At 39.4% G+C, this 19,396-nt stretch overlaps 1 protein-coding gene across 1 annotated transcript in view; it reads right to left on the bottom strand.

Moving 5' to 3' along the window:
• Positions 1-18,325, bottom strand: part of lrrc1 (leucine rich repeat containing 1) — a 35,871-nt gene extending 17,546 nt beyond the window's left edge. The window contains exons 1-4 of the mRNA XM_058058043.1: positions 17,775-18,325; positions 1,415-1,532; positions 1,249-1,327; positions 240-329 (exon numbers count right to left, since the gene is read on the bottom strand). Coding sequence (XP_057914026.1) covers positions 240-329; positions 1,249-1,327; positions 1,415-1,532; positions 17,775-17,933 — 446 coding nt within the window. The 5' untranslated portion in view covers positions 17,934-18,325. The remainder of the gene's footprint in view (positions 1-239; positions 330-1,248; positions 1,328-1,414; positions 1,533-17,774) is intronic.
• Positions 18,326-19,396: the final 1,071 nt, after the last annotated feature.

Genomic DNA, 19,396 nt, shown 5'->3' on the forward strand with positions numbered 1-19,396 from the left:
GATTATGTTACATTTAAATCCATCATTGCCTTTAAAGAGGATATGCAGAGGTTATGCTTTCAAAACGGTCAAAATAGGTTAAGACTTTAGTAAGCCTTTTTTGCTTGTGTTTGTAAAAGGAAAATGTTTTATACCGCATCTAAAGTTTTTAAAGTGACTCGGTAAAATACCTCATATCTGCTAATATAGTATGCCTGCTACAGAATTGTGCTGATTATGTCAAATCAAATGTCACTTACTTTCCAATGTTATCTGGTAGGACTTGCAGTGAGATGTCATTGATGGAAAGGCATGTTAGATTCCGTAGCTCCGGAAAGCTTTCGGGTAGCCTGGAAGGACATGTAGGGAAACAGCAGGAGATGCAAACTTCATCGAAAACACAACAAGAGACAAGATTAGAAATGCTTGATATTGGCTTTCTGACCGATGTCTGATATCTGATAATGTCTACTAATTACCGATACAAATATCAACCAATCCCGACCCTGGCTGTAGCGCTTCCCTCAAACTATGCTACCTACTGATTGACTAAGTGAATCTTCCGAGATTAAAAGTAGTAAAGGAAGACACTTTACTCTTCCCTTGTAGTGCTTTGCAATCAATGCAAATTGCAGTTACAAGAAATATAGTCATCCCATGAAGAAAAAATTAATTAATAAATGATCACTGTACGGCCTAGCATTAATGTTTGTAAAAGCTTGCCATATTGAGAAGGTCATAAAAAGGTTTTATATGTTCTAACTATGAAAATATTCAATTTCTTAATTAAACAACCACAATAAATGACGGACGACGGTAATTCCAGACCCCCACACATACGATGCGAGCAAGCTCCTTGCTGTTCGCAACATATTGTCATCGCTCGCATGCTGTTATCATTATTAGCAGAGGAAAAACAACACCAACATCTCCTTTGTATGCCAATATTGGCCGATGGCATCCCTTGACAAGATGAAAACTTGTTTCTCAGCATCCTTTATAAGGTTCTACTTGGTGTCAGGCTGACGTCACCTAATGGAATATTATTTGCATAATTTAACCCTCTCTAAATGTCCTTGCTTACATTTCCTTTCAAACGATAAGCACTTTGTCATTACCATCTGCATTCCTGCAGAAGTGAGAACAGCAGACATCACTCGCTGTGATCACCACGCTTTGTTCTGCATCAACGACTATATCATGTGTTTTTCATCCACTATTTATTTCCCCATTTCTGACAGGCAAAACCGACATAATCTACCATAATACCTTGTTAATGGATTCCCGCTGAAGTCTGCCACTTGGAGGGCTTTGCAATGTGAAATGGTCTCTGGGATTTCCATAATATCTGCACAAGGGAAGAGCAAACAATGTGGGCCTGTTTTGAAAAAAACTATTCTAATCATATAATCCAAACTGACACAATGGTTCTTACCATTTCGAGATACGTCCAGTTCAACAAGCTGCACGAAGTTAGCTATTTCTGGCGGGATTCTCTGGATCTCGTTGTCACTCAGGCCAAGTTTTCTTAACTTGGCCAGTTGGAAAAATGGCTGTAAGGTAAAAAGAAAACACACAAAGAATGTACAGTGGGACGTCCAAAGTCAAACACTCTAGACCACTTTGAATCATCCAGTAACATACACATTGACTTTACCAGAATTAGAGGAGCGCAGATTGTCAAAGCAACCATACAACACATAATGTGTCCTTAAACACAAATTATTAGTTACACCAGTAATACCTGCATTATAAATGCACCATATCGCTATGCAAACACCATCTTAGTTCCTCTACCTACAGTACTAGGCATCTTCTTAGGGAGAATAGTTTTATTTTATTAGAGTAACAATTTGCTCTAATATACAGTCCCTACTATCGTTTTATGGTATGGTCATGAAGAATGTAAAAGGGACTTAAAACAGTGCCTGTACATTTAACAAAATGATCTAGGGGAGGGAGCTCATGAGCTCTGCTGAACAAAATGCATTATGGGGAAGAAGTTCAAATGCAGGGTAGTTGTTTTTTTTTTTTTTATTTTAAACTCATGTTACTACATTGCAAGTTAAATATACTATCATTACAACTCCATTTTGGAGCATTTCCGCGCATTTTGCTGTTTTTCTCTTTTCAATTCGGCCCTAAATGTTCTTTTGAAGATGCTCATTCACATTGTGATTTTTTTAGGTGATTGTTCTGCATGTGTTTAGACTGATAATTTGAAATCTTTCCCTGTCCACACCCAAACAGATATTGTTTGACAAAAAATATTCAAATAACAAAATGGATATTGAGGTTCCGGAAGTCGACTGAAAGGCACTGCAAATATATCCAGGACAACAGTCCTGTATTAGAAAACAAATATCCACATTTCACTGCTTCACTCTACAGTAAAATAGTAAGTAAATAGTAAGTAAAATACAGTCATCCCTCACTACATCACATTTTCAAAACTGAATTCAAAAATGACTGCTGTGTCGTGGTTGACTATGGCCTATCATTATTCAAAAAATACTAATGTAGCAGTATTGTAGTATTCTGGTCATTGCAATTACAATGTATTACATTGATGAGACCGCACGAAGTACTTCACAAGAACAAAAGCAAAAATTCATTTTCTACCGCTTATCCTCACAAGGGCGTGCTGGAGCCTATCCCAGCTGTCTTCAGACGAGAGGCGGGGTACACCTTGGACTGGTTGCCAGCCAATCCCAGGGCACATATAGACAAACAACCATTCACACTCACATTCATACCTATGGACAATTTGGAGTGGCCAATTAACCTAGCATGTTTTTGGAATGTGGGAGGAAACCGGAGTACCCGGAGAAAACCCACGCATGCACGGGGAGAACATGCAAACTCCACACAGAGATGGCCGAGGGTGGAGTTTCTATTATTATGTCTACTATATTGGATAATACGAGTGTAAAGATGACTATAGGGATGTTATTTCATGCCTACAGGTCTCTAATGATGTTAGAACTGTATTTAGACAGTTCATAGTTTTTCTATGCTCAAACTCCAAAAATAATAAATTTCTAAATTAAAAAAAAATGTTTGTGCAAATTAAATTATCACGGTTGGGTCTGGAACCAAATAACTGCAATAAACGAGGGATTACTGTACAGTCACCCCTCACTCCATCCCACTTCAAACATCATTCAAACCTCGCTCTATTGCGGTTTTCAGGAATGAACTAATACATGATCACTGTTTGGTGGTTCAATACAGCCTTATTGGTCAAAACACACACACACACACACATATATATATATATATATATATATATATATATATATATATATATATAGTATATATATATAATATATATATATACGTAAGTAAATTGTACGTATTCTTAGCCAAGGTTAACAATTTGAGTAAATTAACATAACTACAAATATAAGCCATTTAGAAGATGTTATGTACATATATGGAGTATATGTAGTGTAGTAAGTGTAAACGTGACTACAGGAATATTATTTCATGTCTAGAGGGCTCCAACAAAAAAACATATTTAGAAGGTCCATTTATTTCACATTTCGGGTCTGGAACCACTTAACCACGGTAGACGAGGGACGACTGTATATACCCTATCGGGGTTTCCCAAACATGAATTTCATTTTGGTAGACCACCACAATGAAATTTACCAATACAGGTCTTGGAGCAGTATTTTGATTCAGATTTGTCATTATAATGACATTGTAATGATATAAATGAATAGCTTGTCATCACAGTTGGCATGGTAAATCTTTATTGTCAGGAGCACTTCCACCTGCATAAGGTACAGTCTTACCGACTGTGCCAACCAAAAAATAAACAGCACAACACAAGTAACCAAGTTACCAAGTAACTTAGGACACAACAACGAGCGACTAAGCAATGACACAAACATGTACATTTAACTGCACAAAGTGCCCTGTTTTTTTACGTTTTATTAGCCTGATATACCTTGTAAATGTGGGGCTCAATCAGACGGCGAGGCGTATTTCTCAACAAAAGCTTTTTATTCACAACGTCAAGCAACTGTGACCTTTGGGTCCGCTGGGTAACAGTCGACGCACCACAAAGTCTGAGCCAGTAAAGTTACAGCACACACATACACAATTACACAGCTGACCTATGGGAGACACTGTATATATGAAAAGATATTGAGAGTGAAACTAATTAGCAGCCAGAATCAACTTGCACTGTCTGAGAGCAGGCCAACTGGCAATCGGACTTAAAACATGCACATACTTGAAAGACAAGAGTTTTGCTTGTGTGGCAGCCTTGACAAACTAAATAAAATAAAAGTTTCAAATTCCTGTGCTGGAACGGTGTTCTGTGTGGATATATAGCTCTGATGCCAATTTCCGTTTGATTTCACTTCTATTCTATTCTTTGCAAAGTAGTTGAGACTCAATCAATCACTCCATCAATCCTGTCCTGCCAGTGGTGCATCCCAACCGTGCCTCATCTGCTTCAATTGCACTTAATCAAAACAAACAACCAAATCGTTAACCATCACGCCATTAGTGTGCGCACCCCCATGTGCCCGTGCTAATGCCAATCCAAATTAGGGTTCTTCTGTTGTTTTCTCAGGGATTTCAAACTGGTCATGATGACTCCTCCATGTGTGCATTCTTCAAAATGATTTATCTATCCAAGAGAGCTATGTGAAATGTGTTCTGATGGGTGGCCTGGTAAAAGTTGATGTTTCCTATTATCGGAACTGGTTTCAGGACTAATCGTTTCTCAATTAAACAACTGCAACATTTTGCGTCATTTGAGGGGGAAAAAAGCTCTAACAGGCAGCAAATGATTGACTTAACACAAATTAAAATGCCAGAACTTGAAAACCAAAGAAATAAAACCACATGTGCAATAAATATGATGAGTCATGTCTGAATTCCTCGTAGCTTTTGTAATACAAAACATAGCACATTGATCTCAAAAACTGCAAATGTTACCTGATCCACTTGCTTGTGCTTTTTCCGGCGGTAACAATAATAAACACAATTCTATTCAAATTAACAGAAATAAGATATCTGAAGTAGGGGTTAGCGCGCAGACCTCACAGCTAGGAGACCTGGGTTCAATCCCACCCTCGGCCATCTCTGTGTGGAGTTTGCATGTTCTCCCCGTGCATGCGTGGGTTTTCTCCGGGTACTCCGGTTTCCTCCCACATTCCAAAAAACATGCTAGGTTAATTGGCGACTCCAAATTGTCCATAGGTATGAATGCGAGTGTGAATGGTTGTTTGTCTATATGTGCCCTGTGATTGGCTGGCGACCAGTCCAGGGTGTACCCCGCCTTACGCCCGAAGACAGCTGGGATAGGCTCCAGCACCCCCCGCGACCGTCGTGAGGAAAAAGCGGTAGAAAATGAATGAATGAAGATATCTGAAGTTATATTAAAACATGAAATAAACAATGCTGGTTCATTTCCCACATGGATTTTTGGAAAAGCAAATTAAATGAAAAATAAATAATACACTCTTGACTCGCTAGACCAAACATATGTCAAATCACTGTGTATAAAAAAAAGCAGTTCAAAATAAGACATTGTTTTCAAACTGCTATCCAGAGAGAGAACAATTCAACGCTGTGTTATTATAATTTGTATGATGCATGAATTCCAAAAGTCTAACTCCACCCTAAAAGATGGGTGCTGCACATGTCATTCTTCATTCTTCATTCGTGCAAGTAAACGTAAAAGTGTTGGTTCAAATCCAACACAGCCAAAGCTGCAAAGAGCCTATGAGCTCATCAAGGATGTCCTGTTCAGTGCAGGATGGTTCCTGACCACTTGAACTGATCAGCACGTGTTCACTTTCAGACATCCAGCTTCCTGAATTGTGACACAGCAGATTGATACCATCTTTCCCATCAACTCAAATCGCAACTCTCAAAAGAAACACAGTGGCGTTTAAATCTGCTTGACAACAACACTCACAAATGGGCACGTTTGCAAGATCAAACCTGTTCTTCCTGTTACTGGCGCCACACCTCTTGAAGTAAAAAAAAAAAAAAGCATCCATGTGTAACAGGCTGAGTCAAGAGTTAAACCTCAGAAACCAAGTCAATCATTGAATCTTGTTTCACCTTCAGCACCAGTTGTTGTGCATTGTGTAAGATTTTAAATATTGTTTAAAGTTCGAGTGTAGCAATTGGGCATGAGCTGGCATGGGATTCTGCCAGTATGATAACCTTGGGCAAAAAAAATATCAGTTTCACTGCATAATTTTCAAATATCTTTATTGAAGGGAAGAGAGAAAAATATGGTTTAAATGGTCATTTAAACAATATACAGTAAAGTCTCGTTATATCGATATTCTCGGGAGTCGGAAAAAATTTGCCGGGAAATGAAAATAGTATCGTAATAAGCAGTACTATCGATATAACCGATATCGATATAACGAGACTTTACTGTAATAGTATACGATGAAGTTATGAAGTTATTTAAAATAAATTAGAACTAAGAAAAGTAACTGAATTCTTTCTCAATAAATAATAAATACAATGCATTTCTTAATCTGGTCTACTGTGGCTAATCATTCAACACAAGTCACAAATATTTTATACAAAAAAAGCAAAAATAAAAATAAAATAAATGCAATCACTAAGTGGCTCAAGAAGGTCACAACATAAATTACTTGAATGTGTAATGACGACTGGTGTGCATCCTTTTTGAAGGAATCTTTTACAGGAATACAATGTTTTCACTAAATAATGCTATATATGAGTGAAGTGTGTGTAGTGCCGATACGTGCTTTCCACTACAACCTATGAAACTATGATATTTCTGACTTTTTAGATTATGATATTCACATCAACATTTCAAAAATACACTCTATATAGTGTATTATACGATAGATAATGCACGATACAATAGATAAAACGGTGTTATCTATGCCATGACGGTTAAGTTAATAGTCTTTTGGCAACACAGACCACACCCATGGTTTCAACACAACAAAGCCTGTTTCCGACTGAGAGGAATAACACGGAACATGACAAAATATTCTGACGTAGTGCCTGTGACGACCTCCACTTTCTATCATACAACAGGAACAAAAAACGTTGTGGTTGTCACTTTTTCGTATTGTGGGATACCTTGAAAACGGGTGCATTTTCCTTCCAAAATAAAAACAATCACGTGAATCAGGTGAAGTGAGCAATGACTGTTTAACTTCACACCCTCGTCCCAGTTTTCCACCGTTACTTTTCACACAGTCAGCATCACTGCCTCTGCTACACCTCTGACACTATCTCCAAAACAGAAAACTGCCAGGTCACCCATTCCGTGTCGAAAAGCATCACAGGAAAAACGGGGGCTTCTAAGACCACTAGCGCTACTGTTCACACAGAGCTGCGAAAACTTTACACTCTATGCCTGCACAAAACGCGTGTTATGCAACTGCTTGTCCAATCTAATCCAAAAGCGTATTTTTAATATGCATATACCATATTGACCTGAAGATAAGAGTTTCTTTCCAAGAGTTGTTTTTGTAAAAGTTGGATGACCCATTATTTTAAACTTAGCATGGCAACTCATCTGTTGTTTGCTAACACAACCTTTGAGACCCTTTCTTCCACGGGTGTCATGGTTTCCATCTCCAGGTCGTGTGAGTGGCATGAAGAAAAGCTCTGATTTTCTACATGAATCACTAAAGCCCAAATATCAGACGACAAAGTCTTTTCCCTAGTGGGGAAATATAGTCTTAATATTTGGGTCAATGCAGTATTATCAGAAAGTGAGTTATTGTTAGTTTGCTTTTAGCTAAAGGAGGTCCCTGGTAAATCTCGGACAGACATGTGGTGTTGATGCAACTGATGTCAAAACAAGGGCTTATCAAGAATAGGAAGATTGCAAAAAAAAGACAATTCAGATGTTGTTATCCTATGTTTATGTTAATGTTTTTATCCTACTGAACCAAAAACACGCTTTCACGCTTTCAAATTGATTCCAGCGCAAAGACCAATCAATGAAATCCAAACACAGATAAAAATCCCAAGCTGATCTATGACTCAAAGGGATTTTATCAATAAACATCAGCCCATTCCCACTTGACTGATCCGTGGTTCTACCAGAGAAGGAAGCAAAGTACATTAGATTCATCTTTTACATCTCACGCCGAACAAAATGTTATGTTGTGATTCACTCTGTAATCATTTCGGTATGAAGTTGGTCTTGTCACTCCAAAATAATTGTCCGAAGGCGTAATCAAGATGAATGCCATTCGGCAAAACTTGCCTCGAAGGAAATCTGCTGTGCTATTGTGCTTATGCAATCGCATAGGTTAAGGCAGAGGTAGGGAACCTATGGCTCGGGAGCCAGGTAGGGCTCTTTTGATGACTGTATCTGGCTCTCAAGCATTTCTTACCACAATAAAAATGCATTTTTGCTAACATTTTAAAGTAAACCATCACAGAAATCACTGTTAAAAATAATATTCAAAATCAACAACTTTCTTATGCATTTTAATCCGTCCATCTATTTTCTACTGCAATACGGCCGACCATATCCATCTTTCTTGATGATATTTTCCAGGTCAAACACCAAAACTCGATTATTACTGGGTAATGCTGTAGTCTACCTCGGTCATTGAGATGTCAAAAAAACATGTAAATGTAAACTTTCCTCCTTTAGTCAAATAGCTAAAGCTGCAGAACCAAGCCTTCTGACGAAGATGGCCAAAGGAATGAAATACATGTACGGAGTATGGTGCAAAACCATGCAGCAGCAGAAGTTGTATTAATGGCAACAAGTATTTGATTTATTATTAGACACTGCGCTGCTCACGAAAGTGTGCTGGCCACACCCCATTGGCGTGGGGTAGTGTGCCTGGTCTACATAATTAGAGCCCATTATATCTAAAACTGTTAGTCTTACATAAAAATGCACACATTTTATTGCATTCAATGTTTAAAAAAATGTATATGGCTCTCACAGATACACATTTTAAAATATCTGGCCTTCATGGCTCTCTTAGCCAAAAAGGTTCCCGACCCCTGGGTTAAGGAGTTGTTTCACTCCAACTGCTTAAAATGAAAACATTCAAAACAACTAGACACAAGGCATCAGGTGCCAGACTTCCGATTTGTGACAATGCTCATTTTTAAAACTGGACAGACAAGCAAAAACATTCCACCAGGCTGTCTGAAAGGCTAACCAGATGCTATACTACTATTTAAAAAAACGGTCTGATGATATATTGTATATATCATATATCACAAAGGATTCAAGGTCAGCGGACAAAACAACAAAACACGAGAGCTGCAGCAATTAATCGATGAGTACGATTTTCCAATTAAATCGACAACTATTTTGGTATTCAATAATTTTTTTTTTATGGAATATATTCTGATTTCAGCCTTTGCACAACGTCCATTTAGCATGTTTTATTTCTCTTTAATATTGAAAATATTTATTTATATATAAATATGGGTATGTGTGTGTGTACAGTAGTGTCTGTTGTTTTACTTGTTCTTGTCTTGCTTTTTAAAATGTTTCAATCAGTATGCTGCTCTTTGAAACTGTTTTGTATTCAGCTATGTTACATCACTTGTTAAAAAGGCTACAACATTTATACAAGTGCCACACCACAAAATTACACATTTGAGTAAAAGGTCAGTGCACCGCTTAAGTATTTAATGTGCTTGTGTATTTTTCTTCCGAGGGAGGAAAAGCTCCTTTGGGCAAAAAGCAACTGCCAAGCCAGTCAAGCCGCATCCACTTATCCACCTCGGAGGTACAGTAAGCACTGAAGTGGAGAGTGAACTGATACGATCCAGTTTGTGAGTTCACTCAGAGAGCAATGTCGACATTAGTGACATGCCAGCAAGCGTGATTAACCATTTCTCTATGTGTGTATGCGACTAATAAGCCTTCATTACACTAAACACGCACAGAACACTTCTTGTGTGGATACGGCAGAGTATTTTGTAATTTGTAACAGAGTAATTTGTGTTGATTTTCTGCATGCTTACTAACACCTGTAATGAGCAGGGCCCATAATGCTGCTTTGTATAAAATTCCACTAGAATTTATCCTATTATATCAATAAAGGTTACTCACCAAAACAATTCAAATGAAACTGAATCAAAACAAATGTTTTTTTCATTACAACATTGAACAATTTTAAAGGACAGGTGCCAGTTCACCAATTTTGAAACAGATAAAACTGTACCCTACGAAAACAAAAGTGTGTATCTCTATGAGCATTTGCCCTGGAGGATACAATAATGTATAGCAGGGTGACACAGTGAGGCCCTGCCCACACCGGAATGCTCCAGAGATTTTTTTTTGGCTGGTTGAAAAGAATTCCCGTCCACACTGCGTCGGATTAGTAAATACCAGCTGTGTATTGATTAAAGTTGTTCAGCCCTATCAGCTTTGTCTCTAACATGAAACAGTGTGAACTTTGACAATACTAATAAATATGTCTCAAATAGCAATGATATCACTTGCAAGGGTACTGAAACACAAATATATAAAACTTCAATCACGTAAACCAGGGGTGCTCATTAAGTCGATCGCGAGCTACCGGTCGATCGCGGAGGTGGTACTGGTCGATCGCTGGTCGATCGCGGCGTGACATTAAAAACATATCATCCCAGCATCAATGCCGTCACTTGATTGATATACAGGGCAGCCATTCAGATGACAACTGAATGTTGCACCAATCAAACCAAACAACGTCTCTAAGTGCAGCAGAACTTACGATGTCAGCCTATCATCCATCCCCGTTACTTGATTGACATACAGGACAACCAGTCAGATGACAACTGAATTTTGACCTTTAGGTCACCGCTCATGCGTAAACAACGATGCAAAGTGCTAAGCTAGTCGGCAAATTGCGAGATTTTAAAGCCCTCCCTAAAGTTTATGGTCACTAAAATGAGTGAAGGAGCTGGACCAAGTAAAAAGGCAAAAACTGGACCAAGTAAAAAGGCAAAAAACATATCACTTCCATACGGATATGGAATATTATACGGATATTATGATACGGATATTATCCATGACTGATAAACATTTGGAAGTGTGCTTGAGGCTGGCTATCAGCAGCTACTGTCCGGACTATGCATCCCTGGCTGGTTCAATTCAGTGCAAGTCATCAAAGTAAACTCAGGTAATTACAAAAAAAGTTAATAGTTAATTATGTGTGTTTTGCAATATTGGCTCATTTGGTTATGTAAGGTACATCAACATACATTGTACGTACAAATAATCCTCAATACATTTGAAAATAAATAGATGTTTTGCATTTTTGTAGTGGGTAGATCATTTTGACTCGGTCATTTTAAAAGTAGCTCGCATGCTGAAAAAGTGTGAGCACCCCTGACGTAAACCAACCGCCTGCCACACTAAAACAGCTCCATAAACATTCATTAATGCAGCTAGAGTGGGACAAAAATAGAAAATCACATAAAAGTTATTTTACCATGTGTGAATGTTTTTATGACAAGAAAAGAAGAGCTTGATAAAACTGTTTAAAAAGGTTTAAACAGTACACTGTTGGTCGAACACAATCAAGACTGGGACGGGCGTAGCAGGGTGAGGAGGGACTCCTCATTGGAGGATGATGAAAGGGAAGGGTCGGGGGCAAGCCCACATGATGGAAAAAAGAAATCTTGTTATACTTTGTGTCCAAGAGACCAGATGGAAAGCAGTAAGGATGTGATGATGGACATTGTTAGCGTGTACACCCCACAAGTTGGTTGTGAGAAGAGAGAGAATTTATGGAGCTGGAAGGATGATCTGATGGTGAGAGAGTGATAGTTTGTGCAGACCTCAATTGCCATCTTCATGAAGGAAATAGAGCAAATGATGTGGTGACGGACATGTTTGGTGTTAAGGACAGGAAAATGGAAGGACCGATGGTGATAAATTTTGCAAAACAAATTGAAATGCCTGTGCCATCCATCCATCCATCCATCCATCCATCCATCCATCGTCTTCCGTTTATCCAAGGTCAAGTCGCGAGGACAGCAGCCTAAGCAGGCAAGACCAGGCTTCGCTCCGTGGCTACTTTCTCCAGCTTCTCCCGAGGCGTTCCCAGGCCAGTTTTAGAAGAAGGGTGATGTTTTGAGTTGTGGTAACTACAGGGTAAGAACCTGATGAGCCACACAATGAAGCCCTGGGAAGGAGTAGTTGAAGTAAGGCTAAGGAATGTGATAGAAACGACTGAGCAGCGATATGGTTTCATGCCAAAATAGCAGCACCACAGATCCAATGTTCACTCTGAAAGTCCTGGTTGTAGACTACAGAGAAGACGAGAGATGGGTTACTTTGTGTCTTTGTTGATTTGGAAAGAGTGTATGATAGAATGCAGAGAGAGAAGCTGTGGTATAGCACGAGGAAACATGGGGTGACAGAAGTATGTTAGAGTTGTACAGGTCATCTATGAGCTCTTATTTTGAAGGCCAAGAGTGTGTCGTATGGGTTGATACGGTTGACTGTTAAGAGACATGTCCACATCCTTGCATTATTTATTTACATGGAACTTCCACAACACCTGCGGGCATCCCGAAACCCTCTGTAACATTGGCATCAGACAAACGTCATTCATTGTTGGCCTGATTCTGATTCATGAATCAAGTAAGGAAAGTGGAGAAGTATTAGTGTTGTAGTTAGTGTCTGAGGATGGAAAAGATGGCGTACGGCTTGGAGACAGCAGCTCTGACCAAAAGACAGGAGGCAGAGCTGGAGCTGTCAGAGCTGAAGAGGCTTCCATTTTTGTTGGAAGTGATGAGGATGGACAGGATTAGAAAGGTAGATACGACTGTAAGTAAAACTGGCAGACAAAGATTCAAAGGACACGGCAAAATGGCATCACATGATCTGTGTGTGTGGTCAGGCTGTGGGGGAGGGGGTTGTCAGGCTTTTTTTTTTTAAACTCTGCAAGGCACTTTCTGCAGAAAAATCTATTTATAAATAAAGTTTGATTTGATTTAATGGGACAAGACGAAAGTAAAAGAAGACGAAGAAGAAGTAAAGAACAAACGTACTTTTGATATAGCATGTATGTGGATTATGCTAGATTAACCGTATCACTGCTAAGTATCGTACCGTATCACTAATGTTCTTTCTCTCACTAGTATTTAATTCATCAGTTACTTTTTATAATGATTTAAATGGCATGAACACATCTCTGAATTTTCTGAACTCCTGCTTCATATTTTGCAAAGCTGTTTATGACTTTCTAAATTTGATTTTTTTAATTTTTTTTACCATTATGAGAGCCTTGTGTACATGACCTAACACCCCATGGTCACCTCTACACTCCGGTTATTCTTTGTTTACAACTGTAACACGCAGGCTACGGGATCACTGCAGGGACACAAGAGACTGACGCTGCTTTAAACATACCATGCTACCGGGCGAAATAGTTAGCCTCCAATTTATTCTAAACTTAAAGTGTTTCAAACCGAGTGGGGAAGAAGGACAGAGGAGTCAAAAACCACTTCCACACGGAATGGAAGGAAAACGATGTTATGTTGGGCATGCAGTGTGACGGTGTCTCAATGTACCATTTCTGACGCCTAGTGACAGGAATACTACATATGTCCTTAAATATTTTTTACTAATAATAGTCCACAGTTAACCACGTAGTGGCGGACAGATACAGTTATTAATTCATACATTTTCAGAAATCCACAACAGTTTGAAGGGACGACTGTAGTTAAGACTAAATAAACAGCACCTCTGCTGGTTGCACACAAGAAGTGCACTTAATTTTGCCTCAAAATCTGGCTAAACATAGATACTGTTATTTAAAAACATGTTTTTATACATTGGCTACATGAGAGGACAGGTCCAAGTGGCCTTCATCCATCCTCTGTTCGTTGTCAGGGTCAGCTGTGAAACACAACTGGTGTGTCAAAACAGTGAGTACTACGCAGCCACAAAGCCAAACATGTTAGTTCGTCTGAGATCAAATGCACAGATAATGCTGAGATTAAGTCTAGACTGTGGGCAAGTAACAATGAGTCACAATGAGTAACATGCATTCACCCTGTTAGTATTCAACCTCAGTATTAGCTTCCCAACGGGATCACATATGTGGACCCCCATCTCAGAGGCTAGTCAAGCATTTCCATCTGTTTTGCTTCTGGTCTGTTTTATCACACTAGATTGTCAATAGAGGTCATTTATTTGAATTTCACACAGTTGAGTGAAGGAGAGTCAGCATGTTGGGCTAATCTCAGCGAAAGTCCAACAGGAATTTTAGTCTCTTTCATTAGAAAAAAGTGCTTACAAAAGTAGATAAGATATCACAGTTTTATTACAATGACCCATTTTTTGGTGAGGTCTCTTCCTGGTTGTACTACAAGATAAACTTCCTGGACATTTTCCTACCAGGTCACATGACCACGCTGGGTAAGACATAATGCAGTACTGCACAAAAGTGAGTACCTCACATTTTAGAAATGTTTGTAAGTTTTTTCCACCTCAGCTTGCAATCACGGTTTAGCTTTGGAATTTCTTACGAGATGGGCAGCAGTCCGCTCGCAAGTGCACTCTTAATGGACTGTTTTGCATGTTTACAACTCGCCAAATATAATACATTTTATATTCACATTTCAGTGCTGTCATTTTATATAAAATTTTGTATTTTTTTTAGGACGCTGCATAGGCTGCACTGTGGACTGTTCAGGATTACAGACTCACAGGAAATCGAGGGTTTGAATCTCCATTGGAATGTCTCTATGTGGAGTTTGCATGTTTTCACAGTGCTTGCTTAGTTTTTTTTCCGTTTTCCTCCCACGTCCTAAAAACCAGCATGCTCTTGTTGTGGTTTTTTATGTTTTTTTTATTATTATTATTATTAACATATAGCCACTGTATATGTATTTCACCGTTGCTCCTAGGTTAGTCGAGTCACTATTTTACATCATACAAGAGGAGCTCATCATAAAAGCTGCAGAAATTTGAAGTCACAAAATAACAAGAAATAAATGAAGAAGAATGCCTCTGTGTGGCCTCTCTATGGATTCCCAACCCAAGTGTCAATTAGTGTCAAAAATGTGAATCGCAACTTTCTTGCTAAGAATTGAGATTGCAATTGGCTGGTACAATGTTTCTCTCTCACACACAATCACAATCTTGTTCCACTGTACATACACTTCAAATGGTCCTTCTGGTTTGGCCGTTCTTAATGGGAGTTCCCAGAAGGGTAGTTGAATCCTAATAGAAATTAATGCATACAAAGACTGAAAATCTATCAAGTCAAAAACATGACACGCTTGCTCACTCAACAGTACATTCGTGCATGTAATAAAGTCAAAAGGAAAGTCAATTAATGTGATCACTCCTCCGACCTGTTGAATGATGAAGCAAGCCTCGTCGGTGGCATCACCCATCAAGTAGAACCACCCGGAACTCACCCTTGCCAGCAAAGCTCACTGGGCATCAGGAAGAGTGAGGAGGAAGTGTCAGCCGTCAACGACAGTCATTAAGAAAAATTGCAGCATTTCTTTGTGATGCACCTCATTAAATTAAAAAAGTAATTATTTAGAAATTAAGATGCATGTTTTTTTTCCCACAGCCGTAGTATGGATGGTCACATGTCTATGTTTTCTGTGAATGACTGGCGGCCGTGCAAGGACGTATGCCGCCTCTTGCCCAAAGTCAGCTGGGATAGGCTACAACTTCCCCATGACCTTAATGAGGTCAAGCGTTATAGAAAATAGATGGATGGATGAAGCCCGCGTACCACTAATGGTTCTCATACTAATCAATGCTGTACACTGACTACTCTAAATACAGTAGCGGTTATCCAAGTTTCATTTCTGTAGTTTTGTCCCTGGAGAGACTGTATAATCATTGCAACGCAAATAAGGATGGTCATAAATTGATGTTTACGTCTCCAAGACAAAGGCTGTGTTGGGTTCATATCCAATGCCTTTCAAGCTGCTCAGTTTGAAATCTTTGTCTACTTTATATACCAAAACAATTGATTTTTGTAAAATTGCTTCAGTTCGGTTGTCCATTTGCTCGCTCTTTGAAGTTGTTATGAAGTACTGTAACTTGCATGGAGAATTACCTTGTATAAAGTAAAAGGAATGCTTCAGTGACCAAAACAAAGCCACGCAGAGGCGTGTAGTTGACCCGTGACCCGTGAATTTCCACCTCCACATCTTTTTGCTAGGCGGACTAACCATTAGGCAAACACAGGGAACTGCCTTGGGCCCTGAGATTTCCAGGAGGCTCCAAACGTCTCATAAAAACAGATTTTTTTTTTCAATTTAAAGTACATACAACTGTTTTTAATTCACTGGCTTAAAACTACATTTTTATCTGAAGATGGGAGCGACACGAACTTGTTGGCGCAGAGTTACAATAGTAGAGCAGAGAAGAGGAGAAAGCAAGTGTAAAACAAACAGTTTTTATCAAAACTAACTAACTAAAGGTGTCAACCTTTTTCACGGTCACAACAAACGCGGACACAAGGACAGCAGCACAGCTACTGTGGGAGGCTATCCACACAGAAACGTTTTCAGGTCAAAACATGAAAAGTATGTTATCATTTCAGTCAATCAACCACACAGAAATGGCGTTCTGGACTCCCAAAGTGGAATTTTTTTTTTTCCAGAGTGGGAAAATCTGGGTCGGCGTTTCCATATAGACGAGCAATCGGCTTCTTTTTTAAAGCGATGATGTCAGCGACCAGTCACTGTCCCATGACCACGAGTGAGCTTTGACGAATGCCAACATAATACCTGAACACTTTGAGTGGCATGACTCCCCACAGTCAACATTCTAGTGGTGCACATGTAATTCCACCTTTTCTGAAGTCTGGACGAGCTTTGGAAAGCGGAAGTGCACACGTCCTTTCCTCTTCTATAGTGTGGTGTGTCACCTGGTTCTGTCTGCGTGTCTGTTCACAACGCCGCACTTAGGTGTGCTTTGTGTATTCACTCAGTGATCTGTGCCCGTCTGGACGCAACCATTTATTAATCCACGACAGTGTGGACACATTTTTTTTTTCCAATAAGCCAAAAAAGAGAACATACTAACTCCTTATTTCTAAAATCACAAATACTTAAACTTGCTGATATAGTTCATATTCAAACAAATGGATGCAACTATTTATTAATCCACGACAGCGTGGATGCATTTTTTTTCCAATAAGCCAAAAAAAAGTGTTGAAAGTGCCGATGATGCAGTAGTTTTTTTAAATGAAGCTGAGAGTGATGCTTTTCATCACAAAGATGTGAGTATTAAAGTGCTGAACTATATTAAATGTTGCTTAGAGTTCTTATCAATTACAGTAAAAGCGTTGAGATGATGCACTTGTTAGGTAATAATAATCCCCTAGGAGGATTTTCAGGACTTTATCTAGCTCAGGAAATAGGAGAGTTTTCTCAATATTCACACTTGTTAGAAGATTGCCAACATGAATATTTCAAATCGTTTTGGGGGGAGTATATAAACATGGCTATATAACTAGCAACTCCACTGCCAGATAATTGTAACAAATTTGAAAAACAGGGGAAAGAAAGTGGCCTAAATGACATACTCACATGTTGTAAACATTGAAAAGAAAAAGGCATGCGGAGGGCCCCATTGACTGGGTTTGCCTTGGGCCCCCAAATGACTAAATGCGTCCCTGCTTGCTGGTCTTGCGTAATGATTGTCCCCGGGTCCTCGCACATTCTCACGGCATGGATCGGATCAGCTCATCTGAGCTAACGGGTTGGTTGCTCGGTGTCAACTTCTACCGCAGGCTGCATTTCGTGTGCTTGTTCGCGTCAATGGGTGGGGAAGAAAGGTGTGCGGAAGCGGCTTGTTGCTAACTTACCTTAGGCAGGTCTCGAAGTTGGTTCGCATCCAGCAGAAGCTCCTCCAAACTCCGACAGTAGCGATAAATGTCATCTGGCACAAACAGCAGCGAGCAGTGGCGTCTATCGATCATCTCCACATGACGGTTGCACCGCCACAGGGGGATACAGTGAAACATCACGGGGGAGGTGCGGGTGAATGTCGTACCAACAGTCCAAGCCGCGTAGGGAACGCAACAGATTGCCACGGAGGAGCCGCCGCGGATTAAAAAAAAAACGCAGGTAAAGCGAAACTAACAGGTGGTTCCAGCCGTAAACAAGTCCAAGGTACCGAATGTTAGGTGGCGGCCAACATGGGGATCACTCTCCGTCGTCACTTTGCTAAGTTAGTTTGAAGGCACCCCTCGCTTGGCCACGTTCAACTCCCCGCTGTTACTACCAGCATGGAAGCCGGCCTACATGTCCTGGAAGAAGGCAAACATTGTCGTTTTATTCGCGTCGTTCGTCCCAGAGTTAATTTCCTCTCGCGTCCAGATTCTGACCCGGAACATTCACTCCCTCATTCCAATCCTACGTCATCACTCCAGGCGGCTCCTCCCATCGTCCCGCGCTGGGTCGCCATGTTGGGACGGAAGGGTGCGCCTTTTGCCCGGACGCCCCTCTGTACACAAGACGTCAATGTTTGGGCTTTTTCGTTCATTTGAAAACAAAAGATACATCCTAGAGAAATTTTTGTAATGATAAAAATAAAGGTTGACCTCAGGTATTCTGAATTTATGTGTCAAAACCCAAAAGTGGGTTGTGGGCCCATCATGAGTGGGTCGAATAAATTATGTTAAAATATTAAATAATTAAATACACGGGCAATGTCAAATATCAATGTGTTTTAATAACATTTTTTGTAAGGCACGTGCAATGCAAAATTATATTTGTTATGAATGTTTATACATGCAGCTCTCTGGTTCCTCATATGTTAAATCTGCTCTGAAAAGTACTTTGCACATACAATTGTATGCATGTAGGAATGGGTAAGAATGTGTCATTTTTATAGGCAACAGGCAATTCAAATAAAATGAAAAGGTACCATGTTTTGGTGCCTAAACGGCATTCACAGCGCTACTCCTGACATTAAATTCAAAAGTGAAGATGTTTACACCAAGGAGACCAAGTTAAAGCTACATAAGCAGAAGTATGTCATATTTTAAAGTAAATTATACAATAAAATAATAATAATAAAAAATAAACTGTTTAATAAAGGTCAGTGTTCTGCAAGAAGACACGTTGATACATCCTGGTGTGTAGAAATGACAGCCATATTTTAACCAAACCAAACCACCAAAAATAATTTGATGTATTCACATGAACATGTCAGAAGTATGAGAGAAAGAACACAATGAATCATCAATGAATCATCAATTACAATGAACATCAGCAACCACACAAACCAAAGCAGCACATTAAGGCATTACCAACACAAAAGAGCTGTAGAAATATTATACAGTACTTCAATTTGTAAAATATTATACCATTATTTTTACTTCATACACTTTTACTCATTTGTTTTTACTTATTTGCCCTCCATTGAATCCCATCCTTTTGGGAAAGGAATTGGAGTACATAGAGCTGAGATTTAGTTGTAGTT

This window comes from Doryrhamphus excisus, chromosome 20, assembly GCF_030265055.1.
Source record: "Doryrhamphus excisus isolate RoL2022-K1 chromosome 20, RoL_Dexc_1.0, whole genome shotgun sequence".
In the NCBI taxonomy this organism is placed as follows: Eukaryota; Metazoa; Chordata; class Actinopteri; order Syngnathiformes; family Syngnathidae; genus Doryrhamphus; species Doryrhamphus excisus.